Source organism: Cyprinodon tularosa, unplaced genomic scaffold, assembly GCF_016077235.1.
Source record: "Cyprinodon tularosa strain WSP-4 unplaced genomic scaffold, ASM1607723v1 ctg12, whole genome shotgun sequence".
Taxonomy (NCBI): domain Eukaryota; kingdom Metazoa; phylum Chordata; class Actinopteri; order Cyprinodontiformes; family Cyprinodontidae; genus Cyprinodon; species Cyprinodon tularosa.
This window is the reverse complement of record NW_024038003.1, coordinates 175869-199291: the sequence shown is the minus strand read 5'-3', so window position 1 is coordinate 199291 and position 23423 is coordinate 175869. Positions and strand designations below refer to the sequence as shown.

The window sequence follows — 23423 nt, the reverse complement described above, 5'->3', positions numbered from 1 at the left end:
CTAGGTAGCTAACATCAAATCAAACAGATGCATCAGTTCATTAAGCAGCTCTCTAATGTTATTCTGTCTGGGTTAAGTTTCATTATGGCACTGTGAACATAAATACTATCTTCTATTTCAGTGGGTAAAGCCATACAAAAGCACTAGTTAAGATTCTATGGACAGTGAGTTTGTGGTGAACAGGCAGAATGCCAGAGTCTTTAAAAGCCCCACATGACTCCCAGTTGTACCATACAAGCAGGATCCAGTCAATGCACAGACAGTGTAGTGAATGTGAAATGAGTACAGAAGAAGAAATGCAGAGCATTGCGTGTGTGAGGACGAAAAGCAGCTGCTGTGTTGCATCAAAGAAAGTTCCAGTCTGCTCAAACTGTGACTTGAATCTTGAATGTTTGTACTCATGCTGCCTGGCAGCATGGCACAGAGAGGCTCTTAGGAGTTTTCAGAAAATCTGAAAAAATGTGTAGAAGTGAGATCTCAAGATCTATGAACTTCAAATATTTTTTTTTTTTTTGCAGGAAGAAAAGCATTACCAAGAGAGTTGGGTCAGAGCTCTGAATCTGTCCTCTGTCTACACAGTGAGTAGGATGAGGTCAACCAGCCAGACATGCACATTCAGGACTAAACTTTTCCTTACATGACTCACTTATGCCTTTGTGTAATTACCCACCTCAAATTTCCTTCTACTCTCCCAACAAACACACATCTCCTTTCCTCAACTAACTCCTGCGTCATAAAAAGAGAGCTTTCCAGCCTCTTCCAGGCAGATTTATTTGAACATCAGGATTCTGGTTGTCATACCTTTATGGATGCATGGGTGTAGAGCATGTCCTCCAGGGTAAAGTGGCAGCAGTGATTGAGGTTGTTCCTGCAGAACTCCTGCACCAGCTGGAGGTTGTACAGACTGTCCGCCAGAGACATGGTCTCCTTAAGGCAAATGTCTGCTCAACCAGGGGAGGGGTCAGACACATAAACAAAGGGAGGGGGAGCAAATGGGAACAGGAAGACAAAAAGATAAGTTTCAGTTTATGGTAAAACATAAAATGAACAGAACAGAGGAAAACCGACATCCAGATCTAAAATGTCTCATCCCTTAAATATCAATCCTCCGGTGTGACATTATTTTGAACTCCCCTGTACTTATTTTATACACCATCTAGCTGAAGGCAAGAAACCTTAATAAAGCTGAGTTTGCTCTCACATCTGTTTCACACGTTTCCTGCCAAGCTAATCCTACCCAGGCAGTTTTCAGGGAATCAACACAGGAGCCGTTTATCTTTGAAACTGCCTCCTGATAAGAAGCCCTCCAACGGCTCTCTGTAACGTACAACTCATGACCAATCATGTCTCAGCCCGGGGCACTTTTAGAAAAGAGACAGGCTCAGAGGAAACGCCTCTTTGTTTCCTCACCCTCTCCCTTTTTAAAGTCCGTCCTAGGTCACATCTATAGCGCTGAGTCATTCTATAGTCATTATCCCCACTGTGCTCTTCTATTAATATACAATAACAGCAGAAAATAAACAACAAGCAGGTCAAAAACGTTTGTTGACATCTAGCAGAATGGAGAAAACCTCGGAAAAGTACAACGACAGATGATAAATACTCTCTTTGTTTCAAATAGTCAAATGAAATGTATTGTGGTTGTCATAGGAACAGGAAGAAAGTGTCCATTGTGTCCTCTACATATAGAGGCTCTCTAAGGAGTAAAAGCCCATGTTAAAATTGCAATTTAGTGACGCAAAAATCATTTCAAAATATATTTTGTACATGTATGTACAATGTCATATGTAGAAAAACAAGTTAAAGAAAAAAAAGGATTAATAGATAAAAAAATAGGGTGCAATAATCAGGTTGCATAAGTGTGTGGGCCCTTAAACTGCTTTGTTTAAAGAACTATTGTATCATTTATAACCAAAAAATACAATGTCATGAGAATATATATATAAACATGTATTAATTTTCCTGTCTTTTTTGACCCTAGATTGCACTGATTGAAGTTTAGATTGCTGCAGTCAAAACCTCATAAAGAACGAGCAACAATGAACACGCTTTTGCAGGATACCAATTAAAATAAGCAATGATGTTTTATTACTTAACAGAGAATAACTGCATTAATTAATATAAAAAATATATAAATATATTTTGCTGCTCCCATTAAACAACTGGTGTAAAAAAAAAAATAAAACTGGAAAAGGAACAATCCCAGTCATACATTTATTTTAACATAATGTCATATATCATATAAACATCATGTCAAGCTTTTTTTTTTCTTTACAGCTTATCAGATTTACTATAACTGGCAACAGTTTTGAGTTTTGGAATGTGAACAAAAGGTCCTCAAAGTATTTTTTTCCTTATATCCTGTCCTAAAATTTCAGGCATACTCTATCTAAACAGGTTCCCTACCTGTATCACAGCAGACTTGCTCTAGAAAAAGAACATTTTAAGACAAAATCCGAAATGCGATTGACAACATTGCTGTGATGACAATTGTTTGTGTGACTTCTGTTTATTTGGAGTAGTTGTGTATGGACCTGTAGGTGGGTGGATGTGTGGATATGATTAGGAGAGCATTTAAAAGTAAAATTAAGTGTATGTTTTTGGTGTGTTTATGTGTGCAAATTTGTGACCTAGCAGAAAATGCACCATCCCATACATCCACTGACGGAACTGAGATGGTCCAAAGGATGCAGGGCCCCATCCCTCCTAGTGAGCTCGGGATTCCCACCATATGTCGGCTCAGTCCACCTGGCCCACAGCTAGAACAACATCCCCTGGGAGCCACAGGTGTCCCTATGGGGAACCAAACTGAAGAACAAACAGGGGTGGGGACCACCCGAGTGCAACATAAAAGGCCAAATACACTGCCTGGCCAAAAAAAAAGGTCATTCACTCTAATACTTTGTTGGACCGCCTTTAGCTTTGACTACGGCACACTTTCGCTGTGGCATTGTTTCGATAAGCTTCTGCTATGTCAAAAGATTTATTTCCATCCAGTGTTGTATTAATTTTTCACCAAGATCTTGCATAGAGAGTCTGACCGCTGAGCAAAGCCCTCTCTAGCACATCCCAAAGATTCTCAATGGGGTTGAGGTCTGGACTCTGTGTGAAAATAATGTGTCATGCTCCCTGAACCAGTCTTTCACAATTTGAGCCCGATGAATCCTGGCATTGTCATCTTGGAATCAGCCTGTGCCATCAGGGAAGAAAAAGTCAATTGAAGGAATAACCTGGTCATTCGGTATATTCAGGTACTGTAGTCAGTTGACCTAATTCTTTGAGCACATACTGTTGCTGAAACTAGACCTGACCAACTGCAGCAACCCCAGATCATAACAGCGCCCCCACAGGCTTGTACAGTAGGCACCAGGCATGGTGGGTGCATCACTTCACCTGCCTCTCTTCTTACCCTGATTGGCCCATCACTCTGGAACAGGGTAAATCTGGACTCATCAGACCACATGACCTTCTTCCATTGCTCCACAGTCCAATCTTTATGCTCCCTAGCAAATTGAAGCCTTTTTTCCCAGCTAGCCTCACTGTTTAGAGGTTTTCTTACGGCTACACAGCTGTTCAGTCCCAATCCCTTGAGTTCCCTTCGAATTGTGCGTGTGGAAATGCTCTTACTTTCAGTATTAAACATAGCCCTGAGTTCTACTGTTGTTTTTCTTCGATTTGATCTCACCACACATTTAAGTGTTCACCTATCACGATCATTCAGGATTTTTTTCTGGCCACGTTTCTTCCTTGAAGATGATGGCTCCCCACTATCCTTCCAGTTTTTAATAATGCGTTGGACGGTTCTGAACCCAATTTTAGTAGTTTCTGCAATCTCTTTAGATGTTTTCTCTACTTGATGCATGCCAATGATTTGACCCTTCTCAAACAGACTAACATCTTTTCCACGACCACGGGTTGTGTCTTTCTACATGGTTGTTTAGGAAATGAGAAACAAGTCATTGCACCAGTTGGGGTTAAATAACTTGTTGCCAGCTGAAATATAATCGCCCATGCAGTAATTATCCAATAGGAGGCTTGTACCTATTTGCTTAGTTGAATCCAGCTGGCAACTTTTTTTTTGGCCAGGCAGTGTAGTTAAAGGTTACACACTGTGCAATAGCTATTTATTTTCAATATATTTTATTCCAATATTTATTTTTTATATCACTTGAGCTCAACTTGCTATGTTATATAAAATCTGGTAAAAGCTCTAAAAATATAAATTTTAATATCCTACCTTTTAAAAAACCTGTAAGTTCAATAGGGTAATAGTCACAGTACCACCCACTCTTTTCTGTCCTGACATCCTTTGCTTTGTTCAGTGCATGCGGGTCAGGACACCCACCTTCCAGACGGACGGCCTGTGGGCAGTAGAAGTGCAGCAGGGCGGCGAGGGCACAGCCGTCTGTGTTATCCTTTAACAAGTTCTCCACCAGGGGGAGAGACGGAACATTCTTCTGGGCATGCTCCCTTCTGTACCGGGCCTGAAACCATGGCAACGGCAAAGAAATATCAACTTCATGGAGAATCACGGCAGATATGTACATGTTCTCTTTGTATTTTGGTACAAACAACCGCAGACACGCCTACTACTGCATGCACAAATTGATTAAACACACAAATCAAGGTGTTAATCTGGGTATTTTAAAGCATTCAGCTGAAGTAATACAGATTACATTGAACATGCAAATAAAACATACACTTTAGGATTTCCTTTTGCTTCTAGAGCAGACCTCTAAGCAAAACTAGAGTGATTTTTTTCCCCCTATAATTATTTTTTGTTCCCCTGTCTGAAAATAGTTTTTGAAACCATTTTAGCTCCTCTCAACCATTCTCGACACTAAGGCTGTCTAAGATTTGTGCACTGATTCAGTAGCAGACAGTACATGTGATTTAGTTTAATCTCTGTGCAAGCTTATTCTGTGTGCCTTCAGGATCTGTTATATGTTACTTTGCACGTGTAAAAACCACAGGGAAAACAACCACTGCTTGTGCTTTCGCAGGAACCAGCACCCCAAGGAAGCCAATAGAGGGATCCTCTCTTAAGGCTGCATTTTGTAGCAAATCAGAAGTTTCAATCAGCAATACTCTCTGCCTAACAGCCAGCTACAGTATGACTCTGCACTGAGCTGCTGGAAACAAACTGTTGTGCTGCACCTTGTTCCATTGGGATCATATCTCTCTTAGTACTGCACATCCTTTTTTATATGACACAGTCTGAACTGTTTCAGGTTTTAAACACAGGTTGCAAAAAATGTTTTATTTGCTGTTTTAAATTTTATCTAAGGAAGCTCTCCCTTTAAGTTTTAATAACAATTTTTGTATCGTATTCAACTTAATGTGAAACAGGTTGCGAGGGCAGGAGAGAGGTTGTAAAATATTTGAGCAAACAATGATGGAGCTCAGGGCTGCATGCAGGGATAAACAACAGGAGGGAGAACTGTGTAGGTTGGGGTTAAGGAGGTTCAGGACTGATGCTCGGGTTTGGGAGATCTGTTCCAGAATGGATGAACTTACAGGTACTAATCTCCAGTACCATTTGCTAGAAGACTTGATGGTGGATCATGATTGGATAAGAGGAGAAAATGGGATATATATTAGGCCAACAACAGAGGGAAAAAAAAACAATAAAACAGCAGCGGCAGAAAGAGAGTCACCAGCATCATCTCTTTACAAACCCAGAATCGTCAAAATTGTGTTAAGTGTGCAGGAACCCAGCTCTATTCCTCTTTCTATCTTACAAGCTTTCTGGAACTCTGTCGAAGAAAAGAATTCCCACAGCATGATGCTGCCACAACCATGTCTCATCATGGAAACAGTGTTTTCTTGAAAGTTTAGGGAGGCCTCTTTGATCAATGCTCTCCTTTCTCTGCCTGTTAGTTTAGATGGATGCTCTTAGATGGGTTGGTACTTTGCAGGTTTCTCCTATTTCTTCTGTTTTAGATTGAATAACACTCTATCAGATGTTTTAAAGTTGTTAGTATTGTTTTATATATTAGCCTGACAAAAATAAACGTTTTTAATTTCTTAGAAAATGCTTTAGCTCACTTTACTCTTGTTGTGCATAATAAAAATTTAAGCTTGTTTTCTATATCATTAATGTTTTGACAAAAAATGACATGACGCCTAATGATTGTAATCTGGTTTAAGTTAGTAGAGTGTTTTATTAAAACAGATCATTAAGGATTCAAATATTCTGTAATTTTTTTGTTTAAAATGTCATTAATCCTCCAGGCAATGATATATTCTTTGAACAGCTTTATTTTTAATATAAAGATGCATTTAAAAGTCGGCCTAAAATTGGAAGCGGTGGGTTTTCAGCCTGGTCGGCTACAGCTGAAGGGTTCAGAGACTCTTTCACCCCCAGGATGCAAAGACAACAACAGCCTTTGGTGCTAAAGTTGTTCTTTGGGACACTTACTGAGAAAGGCTGCACTGTCGTTGTCTAAACTACAGAGCTGAGGTACTGATCTACATTTTCAGGGTAAAATAGATTATATTTAGTAACACTAACTAATGCTAACCAACAAACTTTCAGAAACAGTTAAAAAATTTGCTTTATTGATTTAAAATGCCCATTCTTTATAACAGCAATCTAATTAGCTATTGTGCACAACAAATTTAGCCTTTGTTGATGTGGACACTTACAGCAGAGCGAACACAGACCTCCTCCATATCCTCACAGAACTGAGGCAGTGCTTCATCATATGACCGTAGTTAAACAGGTTTCACACTTTCCCAGAATAGACGAGACTAACCGAGGAGCATCTTGTGCCGATCTGCTGGAGTGGGGATGTCGCTGATGCATTGATGTGTGTGCTTGTGAAATGATCTCCTCCCGCTGCGTTACAATGAGTGAATAGACTTCTGTTAAGCCTCACAGAACGAGCTGTGTGATGGAGCGTGCAGCATGAAAGCAGCTGACTGATGTCAAGAGTCTTTTTTTTTTTTTCCAGGACTATTTTCTTCTTTTACATCTTTGACAAAGTTAGCCAGGATGAAACAAATCACAAACACATGTACAGTTTAAGGTTTATTCCTCTACTGTAGCTAGACTATCATGTTACTCTGGGCGGAAGGGGGTTTGCCTCCCTTTAGAGGAAGGCATGACTCAGCTCCTTATAAGAGGCAGTCAGAGGGGCTCCTCAATGACAGAGACTCAGCGTTTTACATGTAAACAGTTAAAATGATCAGTTATTTTGAGTTGTGATGACTAGTTTCTGACTGCGTTAACATCATAACATGCCAATTCTGCATGTGTTTGGACGCTTGGACTGAAATAGGCTTCCCCTCTTCCCCCTCCACTGTCTCCAGCTGATCCAACTACACCGGCTCCATCAGATCATTTGTGCGGGCATCTTTTTATGCACGGTCTATTGTGGAAACCAGGATGACAGGTACGTAAAGGTAAAAGTCTGCTCTTCTCCAGTGACATCTGCGTTGGACGTCTGTGAGCGGAGTAGCAGAGATGCGTTTAAGGTCTGGAAATGCCTTGGAAAGTGTAGCTTGAAGCTTCTATGGACGCCATCCCGCTACTTGGCCATGCAAGTAGCTCCACCACTGAAAACCGACTTGATTTAGTAAACAGCGACATTAAACCCACACTACTAAGGAATGTAGTTAAACTAGTAACAACACTGCATTTAACGGCGCTTTGACCCAACACTGTAAAGAAGATGAGAAACACGGGGAAAAAACCCAAACAAATAATAATTACATCCTCTCCATAGAAAACTATCAGAACTAATAAACTGCCTGAATATTTATACTCTGACAGAGATGCTGGTAGAATGCTGAAGCAAACTGATTTCCACACTTCTTACAATCCATTCACCTTGTTGAATCTTTAATTGAAAGAAAGTACAAATCTTTATCCACCAAAGTGCTGTGATTCCCTTTTATTTAAGCCTTTGCTTTCCATTTTCAACCTTCACCGTATTGTTTCCCTGTCATGGCCTATGGTCTGACCGAGCTCTGTGCTGTAGCTTCATGATGAGTGAGCAGAGGAGGATGGCAGCTGACTGCAGCATGTATGTGCCAGCAGATCAACTTGTTGTGTCACAGTGACATTACATAACCCCAGAGCTTGCAGCAATGCGCCTGGCTGTCACTGAGGCCCTTTGGCTACAGCTGCCATGCCTCCTACTCTCCTTCCCCCCCTCTACTCAGATAACCCCTCCTCACTTCTCGTCTGACTGTCACCCTGTGTCTCCTCCACTGCCCTGTGCAATGCTTTGTCTCCTCCAACAGCAATGGAGCAACTCTTGCCAAAGATTTTCTGCAGCTGGTGACTGAGCTCATCTGTTCGTCTGATTTACAGAGCTCTTTACTCGCACTGAATGTGTCGAGGGGAGAGAGACACAGATGTGGCTCAGAATGAGAAACTAAAATCTACAAATATTAACTCACTACTAGAAGGTGATCAAGCTTGTTTCTGAAGATACATAGCGTCTTTGATATTTTAATTTGGAGTAAATCTCTCACCTTATGCGTTGTGGCGTTTGTCTCTTGAAGGGAAGCTTCTCTAAACTTCTGCTCCTCAATGAGGACGTCCCTCAGATGTTCATTCACCTTGAACAAGAGAAAGAAACAAACAGTAAGAGACATTCAGAGAGAGGAAGACACTCTTTCAGACAACCACTGTGGCAGAATCAGGCTGAATCAGGATTCTGTTACAACCAGCTAATAGAAAAACTGATAATGACTTTATAGCAAATACAACAATCAAATGCAAAGATATATAAACTGATGTTTATTAATAATATCTTTTAAATCACAAGGATTAGCCTTTTATGCCAGCATGAAGGCATACACACAGAAAAAAATACATTCCTAACAATGGTCTCCAAGGTTTACACACAGAAAAAAATCCTCATGACTTTAACATTTAATGCATGTGCTGCTTAAAAATAACACACACCCTGATATCAAGGATCACAACACGTTTATTCAATGCAGCCCAAACTTTGCATTACTAAATAGTGATGAAAAGCAAAACAGAACAGCTTTAAATCTCAGCAGGCCCTGACCATGTCAGTTTAAAATTATTTTCCACAATTAGGTGTTGCACCATAGTCTGCTGGGTTTAAAAAGAAACTGGAGAAATAACCAAAGATTTAAGAACTTATATGGGACTAAAACGGCATGTGATCTTGCAATGCATTGTGGGCTGCAGCCATCATTGCCTTGGGGCAACAGCTTTTGTGTACTGCACTGATTTGGATGCTGTGCTTCAGGATCTGGAGACACAGAGTGCTTTGAAAATGGACCATAAAGAGAAAGGCAATGAACTGTACCAAGACAAGCCAAGCCAGATTTAAAAGTTCACCATCTAGAAAAAAACTTATAAGGATCAGTGGAACTGATCCACTCAAGCATAGCTGGATAAAATCTTTTACAACACCAGAAATATACTTTATGTAGGTCGTAAGCAGAAATTACTACTGGGTAAAGTCTGTTTTCACAGGTAGGTTAACAGTCTGGAGACTGGCACCATGATGGAGTCACTGGTAATATAAAACTATTTAGGTAATCAAATTTAGATTTCAGATGTCATAGTATTTTTGGTGTCACCATTAGCAATAGAAAGCAGCTAAATAATCTGTTAAAGATTAATAACAGAGATCCCAAAGACTCAACTATTCCAGTTCTTTATTTGCTTTTTCATTGCATTTTTAGCAAACCAGAGTAGTTCCTAATCTTGGACTCTCTTATGAAACACTCCACATTCCAGCTCCCTGACTGGAAATCAAGACACTGCTGTCATATCAGCTGAACGCAGACAGAAACAAACATCAGTGCATCAAATAAAAGGCAATGCAATGCATGGAATGCATGCAGTCTTAGGAAGCCCCTACCCTAAAGGTTTATATTTGCACACACAAACAGGCTCCTGCTCATACCTTGTTGATCCAGGTTGTGATTGCATCCTCCGTATCGTACGGCAGCCCCTGGACCAGTCCATCGCCGTGAAACCGTTCGGCAGACGAGTACTTGTTGATGCAGGACATCACCCTCTCCACGCTCACCATCTCCACGGTGTAGGCCATCATTAAGGTATCAATGAGCGCCAGATGGGAGGTCTGGACAGAAACACGGAAGCAAAGGTTTGTTAGTGAAAAACATGATTAACACAGATTTTCCTAAATCTAAAATGCTAAAGCTGAAAATTAAAGTTTAAAGAGCCATAGAGTTCACATTCCTATAGAGTCACATATATTATGAGAGTTATTTGAGCATCAAAACTGAGACAAAGGTTGACATTTTACTGGCCTTTCTTATCCCATTCCAGACCGGTTAGAACGACAGACCTCCCCTTCCCTTTCCTGCCACACAACAGCCCTTCAAAGCATTTATCCTACATATGTCAACATGCATGAGTAAGCTGTAAGTGTGACACCTGCATACCGATCCATTAACAGTAAACCACCACAAGGCAGACAAATTAGGTCAAAATGATTCAGTTATTTCTAAAAAAAAATAAAATTAAAACACCAAATAACATCCCTACATTAGGAAAATCAGCTCAGAAAAATCATTTTGCAAAAAAAATGTCTCAACCTTTTCCTTAACATGCAAAACTTTGTTAAAAATCATTTAAGTTAATTAAACAACATCCATATTTGTTGCTTCAGCTTTAATGAACTAACTTTAGTTTCTAAATGCTAATCATAGATTAGACTTTAATGTGTGAATAATTATTTTTAAGAAACATATCTAAAGGGGTCTAGTATTTTTTTCACTTGCCTGTATATAGTTGGACTGCATGAAATACAAAAACAAAGAGTAGCATGATTTTTGGTATTAGCTAAAACTTATTACATAAACTGTTCTGTTTAGACTTCATGCAGTTTCAGGATATTATCAGATACTTCACATTGCATGCATTCTGCACTTGGCTGATGTCTGCTGTGCTGATGGATTGAAATTGCCTCATGGACAGAAAAGGAGAGACAAGCAAAGCAGCTTAGACGGGAACTGGAGATCTGGAAAATTGCAATTTCCTTAAGACCAAATCGAGCTTTCCCTGAAGAATAAAGCATTTCTTAACTCATTTGCATAAAATCCCCCAATCTTCCATACCGTTAAGAAGCTTGCATCGCACACAGGAGAACTGGAAGGAGAAATCCTGAGATTTTCAACGAAAATGACAAGCTATGTGAATGAATTCCTTCTGCTGCTTTAAATTATCTTTTTTTTATGTTTGATTTTTATATTTTTATGTTACATTTTTTTAAGTGAAGTTAATCTTAATTATTAGACATAAAATATTTAGAATCCAACCGACTTAAATTGTGACTGAGGTGATTTTTTTTTGTTTACAGGTTTTTTTTATATATTAAAAGGTGTACAAACTTTTATTGATAGAATATCTGTTCTATAATCAATTAACTTAGTAGTTCACAGTCATTAATGTTATTTTTACTTCATTTTATAAATATAAAATGAGGAATTAGACAATAAAATGTTATCTAAAAAAGATCATATATAGTTATTTGACTTTATATGTATAACTAAATATAGATCGAAGTAATTACATTTATTTTTAGGAAGGGGGGTCAAGCGGATTTATTGAGTTTTCTAATGATCCTGCCAAAAACACAGAACTGCAGCACCCTTCTGTCCGTTCTTGCAGCTTGCATATCATGTGATGTTTTTTTTGTTGTTTTTTTTTACTTTATGGGGTCAGAGTTGAGCTGGATGCTGGTGGCTTCTAAGTATCCACAAAATCCATCTTGAATATAAGGTCCCAATTAACATCAGCTGTACCTTAATCTCTGCCATAATCACTATATAGGACACTATATAATGGTTAGATGAGTGTCCGAAATTTCCCAAAATGCAACTTGAAAAGTAGTTATCATCCATGGTCACTAGACGAGCAGATATATCCCAGAATGCTTTGCGAGGAGAGCTTTGGAGAAACAGTGTTTGAACTATTGACCCAAAGTAAATTTAGGAAAATAGGCTAAAGGCTAATAGATGATGAACCTCTGAGGTGTCAGTCTGTCAACAAAAAATATTTTAGTCCTAAAGGGTAAAATAAAAAGCCTATTGTAAAGATGTTTTTCAGTAAAAACTCACCCATCTCTAAATAAAACACTTTGTGGAAGTGCTTTTCTATATTAAGCTTTCTAAATAGGTGACAGGCCAAAATAAGGGATAAGAAAAAGGACAGACAGACATTAGCTAGAAATATTAACATTCTCTTGCAAAACTGATGCTACATCTGTTGAACGTTTCCACATTTCCTGATTTTACAGCATAAATAAGAATGTTTCTCCCAAAACATTTCCAAAACAGGTCATTTTAGGTAGATAGGTCTGCAGTTGTGCAATCCCCTGTTCATGTTTGAATGACAGATTGTACTGTACTGTGTTAGATGTTAAAAGCTCAATATATTTGTTTTAAAACTTCATTCAGCTTTAAATGTCTCTACAGCAGGAAAAAAGACACCAGTGTTGACTCTAAGGCATAGATTTAAAAGCCATGTGCTGCCTATTATGCCTTGACAAAGACTTTTATGGTGTGTGTGGGGTGGGTGTCTGTCTGTTTGAGTGAAGCAGTGAGTCTAAAAGTCTCACAGTGACAGACACGCCTTTTAAGGCGATTGGAGATGGCAGACCATAGTAACAAAGAGTGGTAAGAAGCTGCTCATGCAAACCATCAGTATTCGTCCACCACCGTTGCATGGCTGCTAGGGTGTGCACATGTGTGTCCTTCATCAAAGGCGTCCATAGGACAGTTAAATACACCTGAACAAACATAATCAAACCAACCAATTGTCCACAAACATAGAAAAGTGTCCATTCAGAGTCACAAACAAGTGGTTTTACAGCACAGCTTCACATCTGTGCATCTGCTCCTTCCCTTCCCATTTTTTTTCCCTTCACCTTCATTCATAGAAATAGAGAAATAGATAGCATTTATTGTCACTGAACAAAATTCAACGAAATTTCCATTGCAGCTCCCGTGCAAAAGGTCAAATATATACAGTACAGACAAGCAAACACACAACAATAATAATAACAACATACACAACTAAATCAACTAAAGGCACTCAGCCATGCCAAAGAAGCAGCAGCAGGTCCAATCATGGCAAAACACAGAAAATGTGACAATGTGCAAGGTGCAGAACAGTAAATGAAGGTGAAGCATTACCCATAATGCACGCCTACTCCTGCAGGCTTTCACTTTCCACACCCCCTCTGCCTCATCACTCATTTCAGCCTTACAGTAGCAAACATGCAGATAACACAGATACTTCATTAAGACATTAGAAATTTTGTAGAAAAGGATCTGATAAACCTTGTGCAGATAGCTGGAGATGGCTGTGCTTCTGGTACAGAGGGTATCATTTGTGCACCAGATGAGCTTTGACTCGGTGTGAGACCCCACCCTCTACTTTGCACCACTTTCTAGTGCACATCACGCCTTCCTCATCCTCCTAGCCAGTTCCACAATCCTCCTCCTTTGTCTTGCTCCTTTTTCCCCTCCTCTCGCTTCCTTCCAGATTGATACATTAAAAGTTGGTCTGTTCCACTCATTTTCTCTCTTTTTTCCTCCCACCAGTTTCATAGCTCTTCTTATGTCCTCCAATGTCTTCACCCTTTTCTCCCGCCTTACTTTCCTGCTTCCTCCTGGATCAGACCCAAATGGCTGCCCTTAAACTCCCCCTCTTCCTCCTTATTCACCCCCCCTCTGACTGAATGCCATACTCCTCCTTCTCCTCCTCCTCCCTGACATGAGTTATTCCTCTGGCACACAGTATTTGGAAAACCATGAGGTCATCATTTTCTCTCCAGATATGCACCGTAACCCGAACAGAAAAGCCCCCACTTCTGCATCACTGAAAGGTTCCTGCTGACTCCACAGAAACACACTTTTTAAATTCTTTAATAAGCAGAGACGAAGAAAGATTAACAAATACCTCTATAAAAAAGATCAATGTGTTTGAGAGGAAAATTAGAAACCGGCAAAATGCATCTAGTTAATGTAGTCACTAAATCTGGAACTATAAACCACACAGGAGGTCTGACTGAACAAATCATTTCCTCCTTCATGCCTCTCTTTGTGGCTTTCTGGATCAATAAGCAATCAAACCTGAACATAAAAATGTCCTAAACATGTTAACGCTAAATTTATTTCAAGTGTAAGCGGTGAAAAAATTGAGAGCAGGAGTGCAGAGCCAATAAAATGCAACAATAAAGGGTATTTAGAAAAGACAGGTGGTATATATATATATATATATATATATATATATATATATATATATATAAAAATATAAATAATTCCCCAATTTTCAGCAAAACACATTATAAATGTCATAAATGTATCATTCTACTCATATATTGTGATTTTCGGCTGCCGGATATGATATCGATCTTTCAATTCCTAGTATCTATTTTAAAAAAAGATAACATTTTAACCCAAAACAACGAAAGAAATTAAGCCACCTCTGCACCGCCACTCTGGTAGATGGCTCCGTGGAGCCGTTTTGCTGTGCGGCGCAGCGCCATATCTGTAGTTAAGGCAGTCACAGTAGAAGACATAGGCCGTTTCTCAATTCACAAAACGCGAGTATTGACTTGTGTTCTCGCCAAGCACATCCTTGACAAGAACACAGGAAAGCTTGGACTTTGGGGAGAATAGGAGCATGTAGATTAAATCTGGGTCAATTGGAATAGAAACACATTTGTGACATCACCACATTCAAAGCTAGTCTGGAACTGCGTTTCACCTCCTGTTATTAATAGTCTCTAGATAATTATAAATTCCAACTTTTTTAATTTTGTGGGGGTATAATGATAACAACAAATCAAACAATTGATTTGCCAAAAAAATAAAAAAAATCAGGTATGCTGAGAGAGGGCTGCGGCAGACGGGCCATTAGCCTTGGCTGCGGTTCGACTCAGTGGTCTGCTGGTTGCCACGGTCCTCTCAACATGGGAAAAAAAATTTTTATTAGTAAACGGGCCATATAGTGAAGCTTAAAAGTATAATATTCTCGCCTCAAATGATCTTAAAATGCTTTATATAACAACGGCAACAGAAAAGGTGAACTTTTAACTTTATACTCTATGTGAGAGCTAACCTTGAAGCTCACCCCTAACAAAAAGTCTGCCAACCTTTTATGATTGCACTGTGACGCTAGAATTTAATTCATGGTTTTCAATATTGCTGTGTTTCTGGATTTTTTTTGCATTTAAAAGTGCGGCCTCATGTCGTCATATGGCTGCCTTCAGCTTAGCCCCGCCCCCTGCTGGCCCAGCAGTATACAAACAAACTGTGAAGCTGTTTCTGCATTGTTGCCAACTCAGCGCCTTTATCTAGTGCCTTTTCAGACCCTGTCTGGTGGCTGTTTATCAAAAAAGTGACAAATTAGCTACTTTTTTCCTCTCCTTGAGGACTTCGATAGCACATGCACTGCTTTGAGCCCCTCCATTCTTAAAAACGCAGGGACTCAGACGCAGCAGCTGCAGCCACTGTCTGCAGTCAGAAAGCAGAGCAACTCTTCTGTTTCCACATTCAACATGAGTCACACATACGCAAACATTCCACTAATCTCCCATGAATTTAAAATCAGAATGTAAATAGAATAGTTGGTTTTTTTTCTCATTAAAGCCGTTGCATTGAAATACAACAGCGCTTGGATGCAGTTGACTTTTTTTTCCAATACTTTTGAGCTCTAATTTTATATGCTTAGCTGTTCAGATGCATGATTAATAAAAACATATTTCTGTGGTGTGACAAACTGAGAACACACATTTATTTCTACTTTACAGGTAAGGTAAGGAAACCTGTGGGAGCAAAGGTAAAAACGCCACAGACTGTGAGGGCAGGGAAGAAGAAGGACTGAGTGCACTGTGCTGCAGACCCCTCTTGGCAAGAGCAGAAACGCCCCGTCTCCATCCATGCGTGCCATCGCCGTGTCGCTGAAATATCAGATTAATTCACCTTGACCTCCCCTAACATCCTCTTTATCAGGTCAGATGATTATATTCGAGCTTAGACACAAATGGCCTCTTAAAGGGTTTAAATAGTCAGAAAGAAATGAATGGGGGTCAGAATACTCCAAACTCATACTAGAGTTTAACCACCCATGAACAACATCACATATAGGACTGATTAGATGCAGTTATTGGTAAATTATCACATTTCATTCCCTAAAAAAATCAGGTATGCTGAGAGAGGGCTGCGGCAGACGGGCCATTAGCCTTGGCTGCGGTTCGACTCAGTGGTCTGCTGGTTGCCACGGTCCTCTCAACATGGGAAAAAATTTTTTTATTAGTAAACGGGCCATATAGTGAAGCTTAAAAGTATAATATTCTCGCCTCAAATGATCTTAAAATGCTTTATATAACAACGGCAACAGAAAAGGTGAACTTTTAACTTTATACTCTATGTGAGAGCTAACCTTGAAGCTCACCCCTAACAAAAAGTCTGCCAACCTTTTATGATTGCACTGTGACGCTAGAATTTAATTCATGGTTTTCAATATTGCTGTGTTTCTGGATTTTTTTTGCATTTAAAAGTGCGGCCTCATGTCGTCATATGGCTGCCTTCAGCTTAGCCCCGCCCCCTGCTGGCCCAGCAGTATACAAACAAACTGTGAAGCTGTTTCTGCATTGTTGCCAACTCAGCGCCTTTATCTAGTGCCTTTTCAGACCCTGTCTGGTGGCTGTTTATCAAAAAAGTGACAAATTAGCTACTTTTTTCCTCTCCTTGAGGACTTCGATAGCACATGCACTGCTTTGAGCCCCTCCATTCTTAAAAACGCAGGGACTCAGACGCAGCAGCTGCAGCCACTGTCTGCAGTCAGAAAGCAGAGCAACTCTTCTGTTTCCACATTCAACATGAGTCACACATACGCAAACATTCCACTAATCTCCCATGAATTTAAAATCAGAATGTAAATAGAATAGTTGGTTTTTTTTCTCATTAAAGCCGTTGCATTGAAATACAACAGCGCTTGGATGCAGTTGACTTTTTTTTCCAATACTTTTGAGCTCTAATTTTATATGCTTAGCTGTTCAGATGCATGATTAATAAAAACATATTTCTGTGGTGTGACAAACTGAGAACACACATTTATTTCTACTTTACAGGTAAGGTAAGGAAACCTGTGGGAGCAAAGGTAAAAACACCACAGACTGTGAGGGCAGGGAAGAAGAAGGACTGAGTGCACTGTGCTGCAGACCCCTCTTGGCAAGAGCAGAAACGCCCCGTCTCCATCCATGCGTGCCATCGCCGTGTCGCTGAAATATCAGATTAATTCACCTTGACCTCCCCTAACATCCTCTTTATCAGGTCAGATGATTATATTCGAGCTTAGACACAAATGGCCTCTTAAAGGGTTTAAATAGTCAGAAAGAAATGAATGGGGGTCAGAATACTCCAAACTCATACTAGAGTTTAACCACCCATGAACAACATCACATATAGGACTGATTAGATGCAGTTATTGGTAAATTATCACATTTCATTCCCTAATGCATTTTATTGTATGGCCTCTAAGTAACATTTAGAGGCTATAAAATGGAGTTTAGTGGCTAAGATGCAAAAACTCCCTGCAGTGAGAACCTCTCAAAATATGATTGTGGTTTGAGCACAGGAAGGTTTGTCCTAAGCTGTCTGATGATGCATGTAATGAAACATGTTTTCACAGAAAATAATCTGCCCGCCATATGAATAATTTTGAGTCTAAATATAAGTATCGTACATGCAATATATTATGCAACAGGCTTACTAAAGAGGTGAACTCACAGTCAAAGGTGCAACAACTATATAGTGATTAAAAACCTAAAGTGACTCAAATCAGCCAATTAGTTGAGGCTGCTAATGAATCTCCTCAGGTACTACAGCTTCCTCCTACAGTCCATACACAAATAATCACCTCGTCTAGTCCTGCCTTTCAGGGCTTCTCTCATTGGTTTGCCAAGTCAACTTCTGGATGAAAAGGATTTGTTTTCTCCTCTGCCCATGGACTGGCTTCTATTAACTATGCTTTCATGATATTTACAGTTTTTACACCTCTGGTCAGCAAACTGAACCGAGTTGTGAATAAATCACTTATATTTTACATGAAATCTCCATGGTTACCAAATCTGAACATTTAAGGCGTGGAAAAGTTTCACGTAGAAGATAAAAATAAAAAAAAGAGATTTCAATTCATCCAAGGAGCAAAGTGAAGTCTTGTTTTGCGATTCTACTTTGCCCCTGAATATATCCATCCCCACTCCTCTACTCACCATGTGTATGGGCGTGCTGGTCAGGTCTCTCTCAGTGACCAGTCTGTCCTGGTCAGTGACATACAGCCCCTTCTGGGCCAGGGCTTGGATGACGGCATTGTGTCCCAGTAAAGGTTTGACAGCATCGCTGCGGAGGATAAGGCTTCCTGCACGGCAGTACAGCTCTGCGGACTGAAGCAGGCAGGCGACCGGAGGCTTCAGGTGTTCCTGACTGTATTGGTCCTTGTAGAAAGGCTCAACCAGCTCCTCTGGAACAGCATCTAAAGAGAGAGAGTTAAACCAGAAAGGAGTTTAAAAAGATAACACTATATTTTGCAGCTTTTATCTCAATCCACTCATCAGTCCAATTAAGGTTTGGAGTATAGGTTTCTTATATGTCTAGAGCAACAATTTTTACCATCTAAGATGACTGCAATTACAAAACAAAAACGACCAATCTGTTTATTAAAGAATCAGTTCAGTATAGCATATTCCAGTCTTTAGATGTTATGCTAAAGATCATTAAACACAGTCTAGATTAATTAACCCCTTAAGCCTGAGAGTCTTAGGAGCAAATTCCGCCTGAAATTACAGATGTGAATTAAAGCAAGTACAGCTTCCAAATTATTAATCGGAAATACAATTGTTTGTATTTGTATGACAGAAAGGCATTGAGGAATACTTTTCAGGTGGAACCGCTATTTTAAATGCCAACGTGTCTGATTTATAGGTTATTAAGAAAATAAAAAATAAAAAATATTTAGCCTCGCCAATTTTTTTCCAAAATAAACACTGCAAAACACCGTGAAACCCCATTTCAAACTCTGGATGAACCCTCAGACTTCACACATCCACATATTGACTATAACTCAAGCACATTTGAACTGAATAAGATGAATTTTAAAGCCCCATTTAAAAGGTGTGTGGATGAAACACCATGTGATTGTGTTTTGACCATTTCTATAAATAGATAAATATTAGCAGGTGTCAGATGGTTCCGGTACCAGGCCCGCCGGGCTCAAAGGGTTAAAAGACAAGCACATTAAAACATAAAAAAAGGGGAACATTAAAATAAAAAACACCAGAAGCCTCATCTTACACATCAACTTCTGTGTCATTAATAGCCGCGTTTTCTTAAAGCTAAGGTTTATTCTTTAGTGCCAGAATTCTTTCAGCTATTCTGACATGAAAGGCAAGTTTAATCATCTGGATTCTAATGAGCTTTTTTCTTTTAGCAGCCCATATGTGCATACACTATAGGGGTGTGCAAAATAATCGTCATGATGATGCATCGTGATTCTAATTTTCGTGATCTACTGCATCGATTCTTGACGCCAAGTATCGATTATTAATTTAAAAAAATGAATAAATAAAATTGCATGAATGGTTGGCGAACATCAGCCAAAAACAAGTGTAATACAACTTCCAGTCCAGGAGATGTCGCTGCAAATGTGTTGACGCACGCTGCCTTGTGTCACAAGCATTTCCAGCCGTGGGATACTGCGCCGAGTCATTCAAAAACAAAACATGGAGGAGAAAATATTGCAATGCATCGCAATAATTCAAGTATCGTGATGCATCGTGAAAGAATCGCATCGTGGCCTGTGAATCGTGATTCGAATCGAATCGTGACTTCTTTGGCAATACCCACCCCTAATACACTAACCAATTCCCTTGGGGTGACTCGTGTAATTGCACATTTTGAACTAGCATCTATTAATAGCAATTTTGATTTCGCTGCAGAATAAACAGCTAAAATTTAAATTATAGCTATTTTGTTTGTTTAAATTGAGACTTGTGTAACAATTGTCGTTATTGTGTGAACATGTGAACGGAAAAAGAAATATTGTCTCTAAGAATCGGCCAAAAAACGTTGGCAACAGATGTTTTAGACTGATGTCAAAACAACTGGTACGACCATCGGCCTTTAAAAACCTGTATTGGTCAGTTTCTAGGTCATCTAACACTGTAATGCTAAGGGTTAATATTAAAGGGAGTAGAGGTGGTAGGCCTCTATCTGTTTGGCGCTGATAGCAATTCTGATTTTAAACCATAGATGTCGCTGCAGATGTTGCCGCTCCTAATTAATGGCAGTAAGGACAGGAAGAACCCCAACTTTTTTCTTTTTTTTTTTGACATTTTTCTCATTCTTTATCTCACATGCTGCACAGGCAACTTTTTTGACAGGGCAGGTGATCTTTCTGCTGCTGGATGGATGTTATCTATGAGATCACAGACAACAGCTGTTAACTACAGTTGACAGAAATTTTATTAGGACTCTTGATGTTTGGACATAGATTAAAGTTAGAAAAAAAAACTGTTTCTGTTTTTAGTAACTACTCCAAAGGCTGTGCCACTCTGGATTGAGAGCCACATGCCCTGTATGAAATAGTTCATCTAGCCTGTCTGAATTGAAAACACAATCACTGATGACCATCTAGTTTGGTTTCCAATTAGAGAAGGAATGGTGAATGGCTATATAAGGTAAAAGTTAACTTTTTAAAGATTTTTTCTTTTCCAAATCTGGAGAATAAATTTGTCCCACGTTAGTAGTCTCCACAGGATTACAAGAACACCCTACAACTCCGTCACTCCTCTATAGTTTTTTTCTTCCTTCGTGACATCAAGTTGTTTTTAACCACAAGCTGTGACTCAGAGCTCAGCGATACTCCTCATAAATAGCCTCCTGTAAGCCTTCCCTTCTTCCCCCATTAGAGCCACTTTCAGACAACGATCCTGTGTAGGAATGTCGACGTGTGAGTGTGCGGTGACACACTTTGCTCCTGTTTGTATCCCTGGTGTGTGGAGGTCATTTCCTCTCTGCCTGTCTCCGAAGAACGCCGTGGAAAACAAAGAGCATGAAAAGATTCCAGCTACAGTGTTTCCCCTTCATAACAAGCCTGGAGCAGAATCATATAGCTTGAATAAACGGCTTCAGAAAACAAAACGGAAAAAGAAAATGTAACGGTCTGTTCAGAAAAACAAGTCTAACATCCATTCAGCTTGTGACCAGCCCTCTGCAGTTTTCCAGAAGCTGTGGTTACAGCAGCCTCCCCATGTAGCCACACTGGGTGATGAAAGGAGATATTTAAAGCAACATGCAGATGTTCCACCTCTTGAATGAGAACTTCTTCATCACAACTGTTTAACTGCTCCAACCTGTAACCATGTCTACGCATTAGAGCAAATTAGCAAAGCTATACTCAGAACCGTGATGATTTGTTGATTAGGGGGAGGTTGTTGTCAGCTGACTCTGTATACTGAAATGTTCAATCAGCTCTAGAAAACAGCAGCTCCTGCTTCACACAACAGCTCATAGAAGAGTTAAGGGAAAATGACTTGAAACACAATCACAACTTTTTTTTTTCTTCTAAAGTTCATCAAAAATCTGCCTCATAGAGCATTTTTTTGTCGGCCATCAAACAGGAAGCAGACAGGAAGTAGCTGCCACGGGAAGTCCAGGCATGGAGAAGACTGCTCCTTTTGGAGACCCCTGGGAACAAGCTAATAGTCTACTGTGCTTATCTCTGCTGGATCCCTGCAGTTTGTTATTTTTTAATGCAAACAATGAGACTAAAAGGTTAGTTGTTGCTAAAACAACCAAGATCCTCATTAGATAAATCCCATTTAAACCCACTATTACTGACAGAGGGTGGAACACAGGGAGAAAGACTAAAATAAATCTCTCTTTTTTTCATAAAAAAAAAACATCAACAAAACCAAAATTAGATTTGACACCAGAGCAAAATTGCATAAACTGCAACATTAAATATGACTGGGATCTTTAACTGCCTAATATTATTAAGAGATTCACACAATCCCCCTGTGCAAACGTAACATGCCTTATGACTGTTATTAAAAGACTGTGAAGTTAAGGCCCTTAAGGCAGAGCTGTATTAAAAACAAGAGTCTGCAGCGGAAATCCCTGCATGGATCCAGCAACATGGTTTTCTGACTGTCACTGACACAAATACAAGCTTAATAACAACAACAACCGATCAATCCAAGCCCTACATTATGCTGTAGCAAAAGAAATAAAGAACAATCCTTAAATTGAACATGCAAAAATTACAATTTCCTAGACATTAGATCATAAATGGTAATGAAAATTACATATCATATGTGAGAAAGGCGTCCTGCACATCTTAAAAGACAGAGATGTTTTGAAAACTCTTTGGAACAAAGAAAAGTTATGCATTTTGGGTTAAAGGTATGTTTTGGAGACAATCTGAACCAAACCTGTTTTTTTACATACTTTGCCCATTTTCCAGATGGGTATTTTCCTGCTTTAAAAGCAACTGAGGCTGCCTAATTAACAAGAACATAAACCAATAAGAGGAAAAATGGAAACTCCAAGAAACAAAAATGGAAACAAAAACCAGGAAATAATGATATTAGATATCTTTTTCAGCCACCTGAAATGCAGCTTATCATCTAAGTGAGGTGGAAGGGGCCAGTTAGAAACTATTTTGCCTCCCTCTCTACTTTTGGGATGGTATGTACCAACAGAAACTCCTAACAGACCGGAAAGAGTAAAGAAGGATGTGGAACTGTGTTGTGTGATTTGAATCACCCACTGCTGATACACATACTTTCATCAACTCGGTTACACACAATGCAAATAACAAACCTGAGAGGTTTATCAACCGGTGTTTGGTCTACAACACTTAAGCAGGCAGCTTTATCCATGGCATACCTTCTACTTATATATACTGATAAGGTAAAAATAACTTAGTTTGTGACTCTAGTCTAGAATTAGCTTTTTCTTTAACCAAATATGGATCAATAATCAAACAAAAGAGACCCTTAACAATAGAACTGTGGCCCTTAGCCATTTTGGATCCATTTCTCTCCTTGTTAACAACCAATTTAAAGCAAAACAACAAACAGCAGCAGCAAATCTTGAGAGGCTAACATTGTTTTTAGGAATCAATAATAAAAAAAAATTCATATCAGACTAGATGGTTTCTCATTTTACGGCTTCTTATTTTTACTAAAATGTGCTAGTAAATCAGTCAACCACATGGCAGCAAGGCATTGCAATTGGGTCTTCAATTAAAAAATACTTAACTGATCCAAAAGGGAAATTAATGCTGAGACTGTTAAAGGAGTTTCTTCAACCAGCTGCATAGATGTTAATGGCAGCAGGAAGGATCTCTTATATACTCTATCCAAACTTGCTTAAGTTTGCAT

At 39.4% G+C, this 23423-nt stretch overlaps 1 protein-coding gene across 3 annotated transcripts in view; it reads right to left on the bottom strand.

Moving 5' to 3' along the window:
• camsap2b (calmodulin regulated spectrin-associated protein family, member 2b) overlaps nucleotides 1-23423 on the bottom strand; it is a 48283-nt gene that overhangs the window by 18658 nt on the left and 6202 nt on the right. For 2 of the 3 annotated variants that reach the window (XM_038269687.1, XM_038269702.1), the window contains 6 exons: nucleotides 18252-18511; nucleotides 9903-10082; nucleotides 8485-8571; nucleotides 5518-5550; nucleotides 4346-4484; nucleotides 802-941 (listed from right to left, as the gene is read on the bottom strand). In XM_038269687.1, coding sequence (XP_038125615.1) covers nucleotides 802-941; nucleotides 4346-4484; nucleotides 5518-5550; nucleotides 8485-8571; nucleotides 9903-10082; nucleotides 18252-18511 — 839 coding nt within the window. The remainder of the gene's footprint in view (nucleotides 1-801; nucleotides 942-4345; nucleotides 4485-5517; nucleotides 5551-8484; nucleotides 8572-9902; nucleotides 10083-18251; nucleotides 18512-23423) is intronic. The other variant, XM_038269696.1, reaches the window with a different exon arrangement.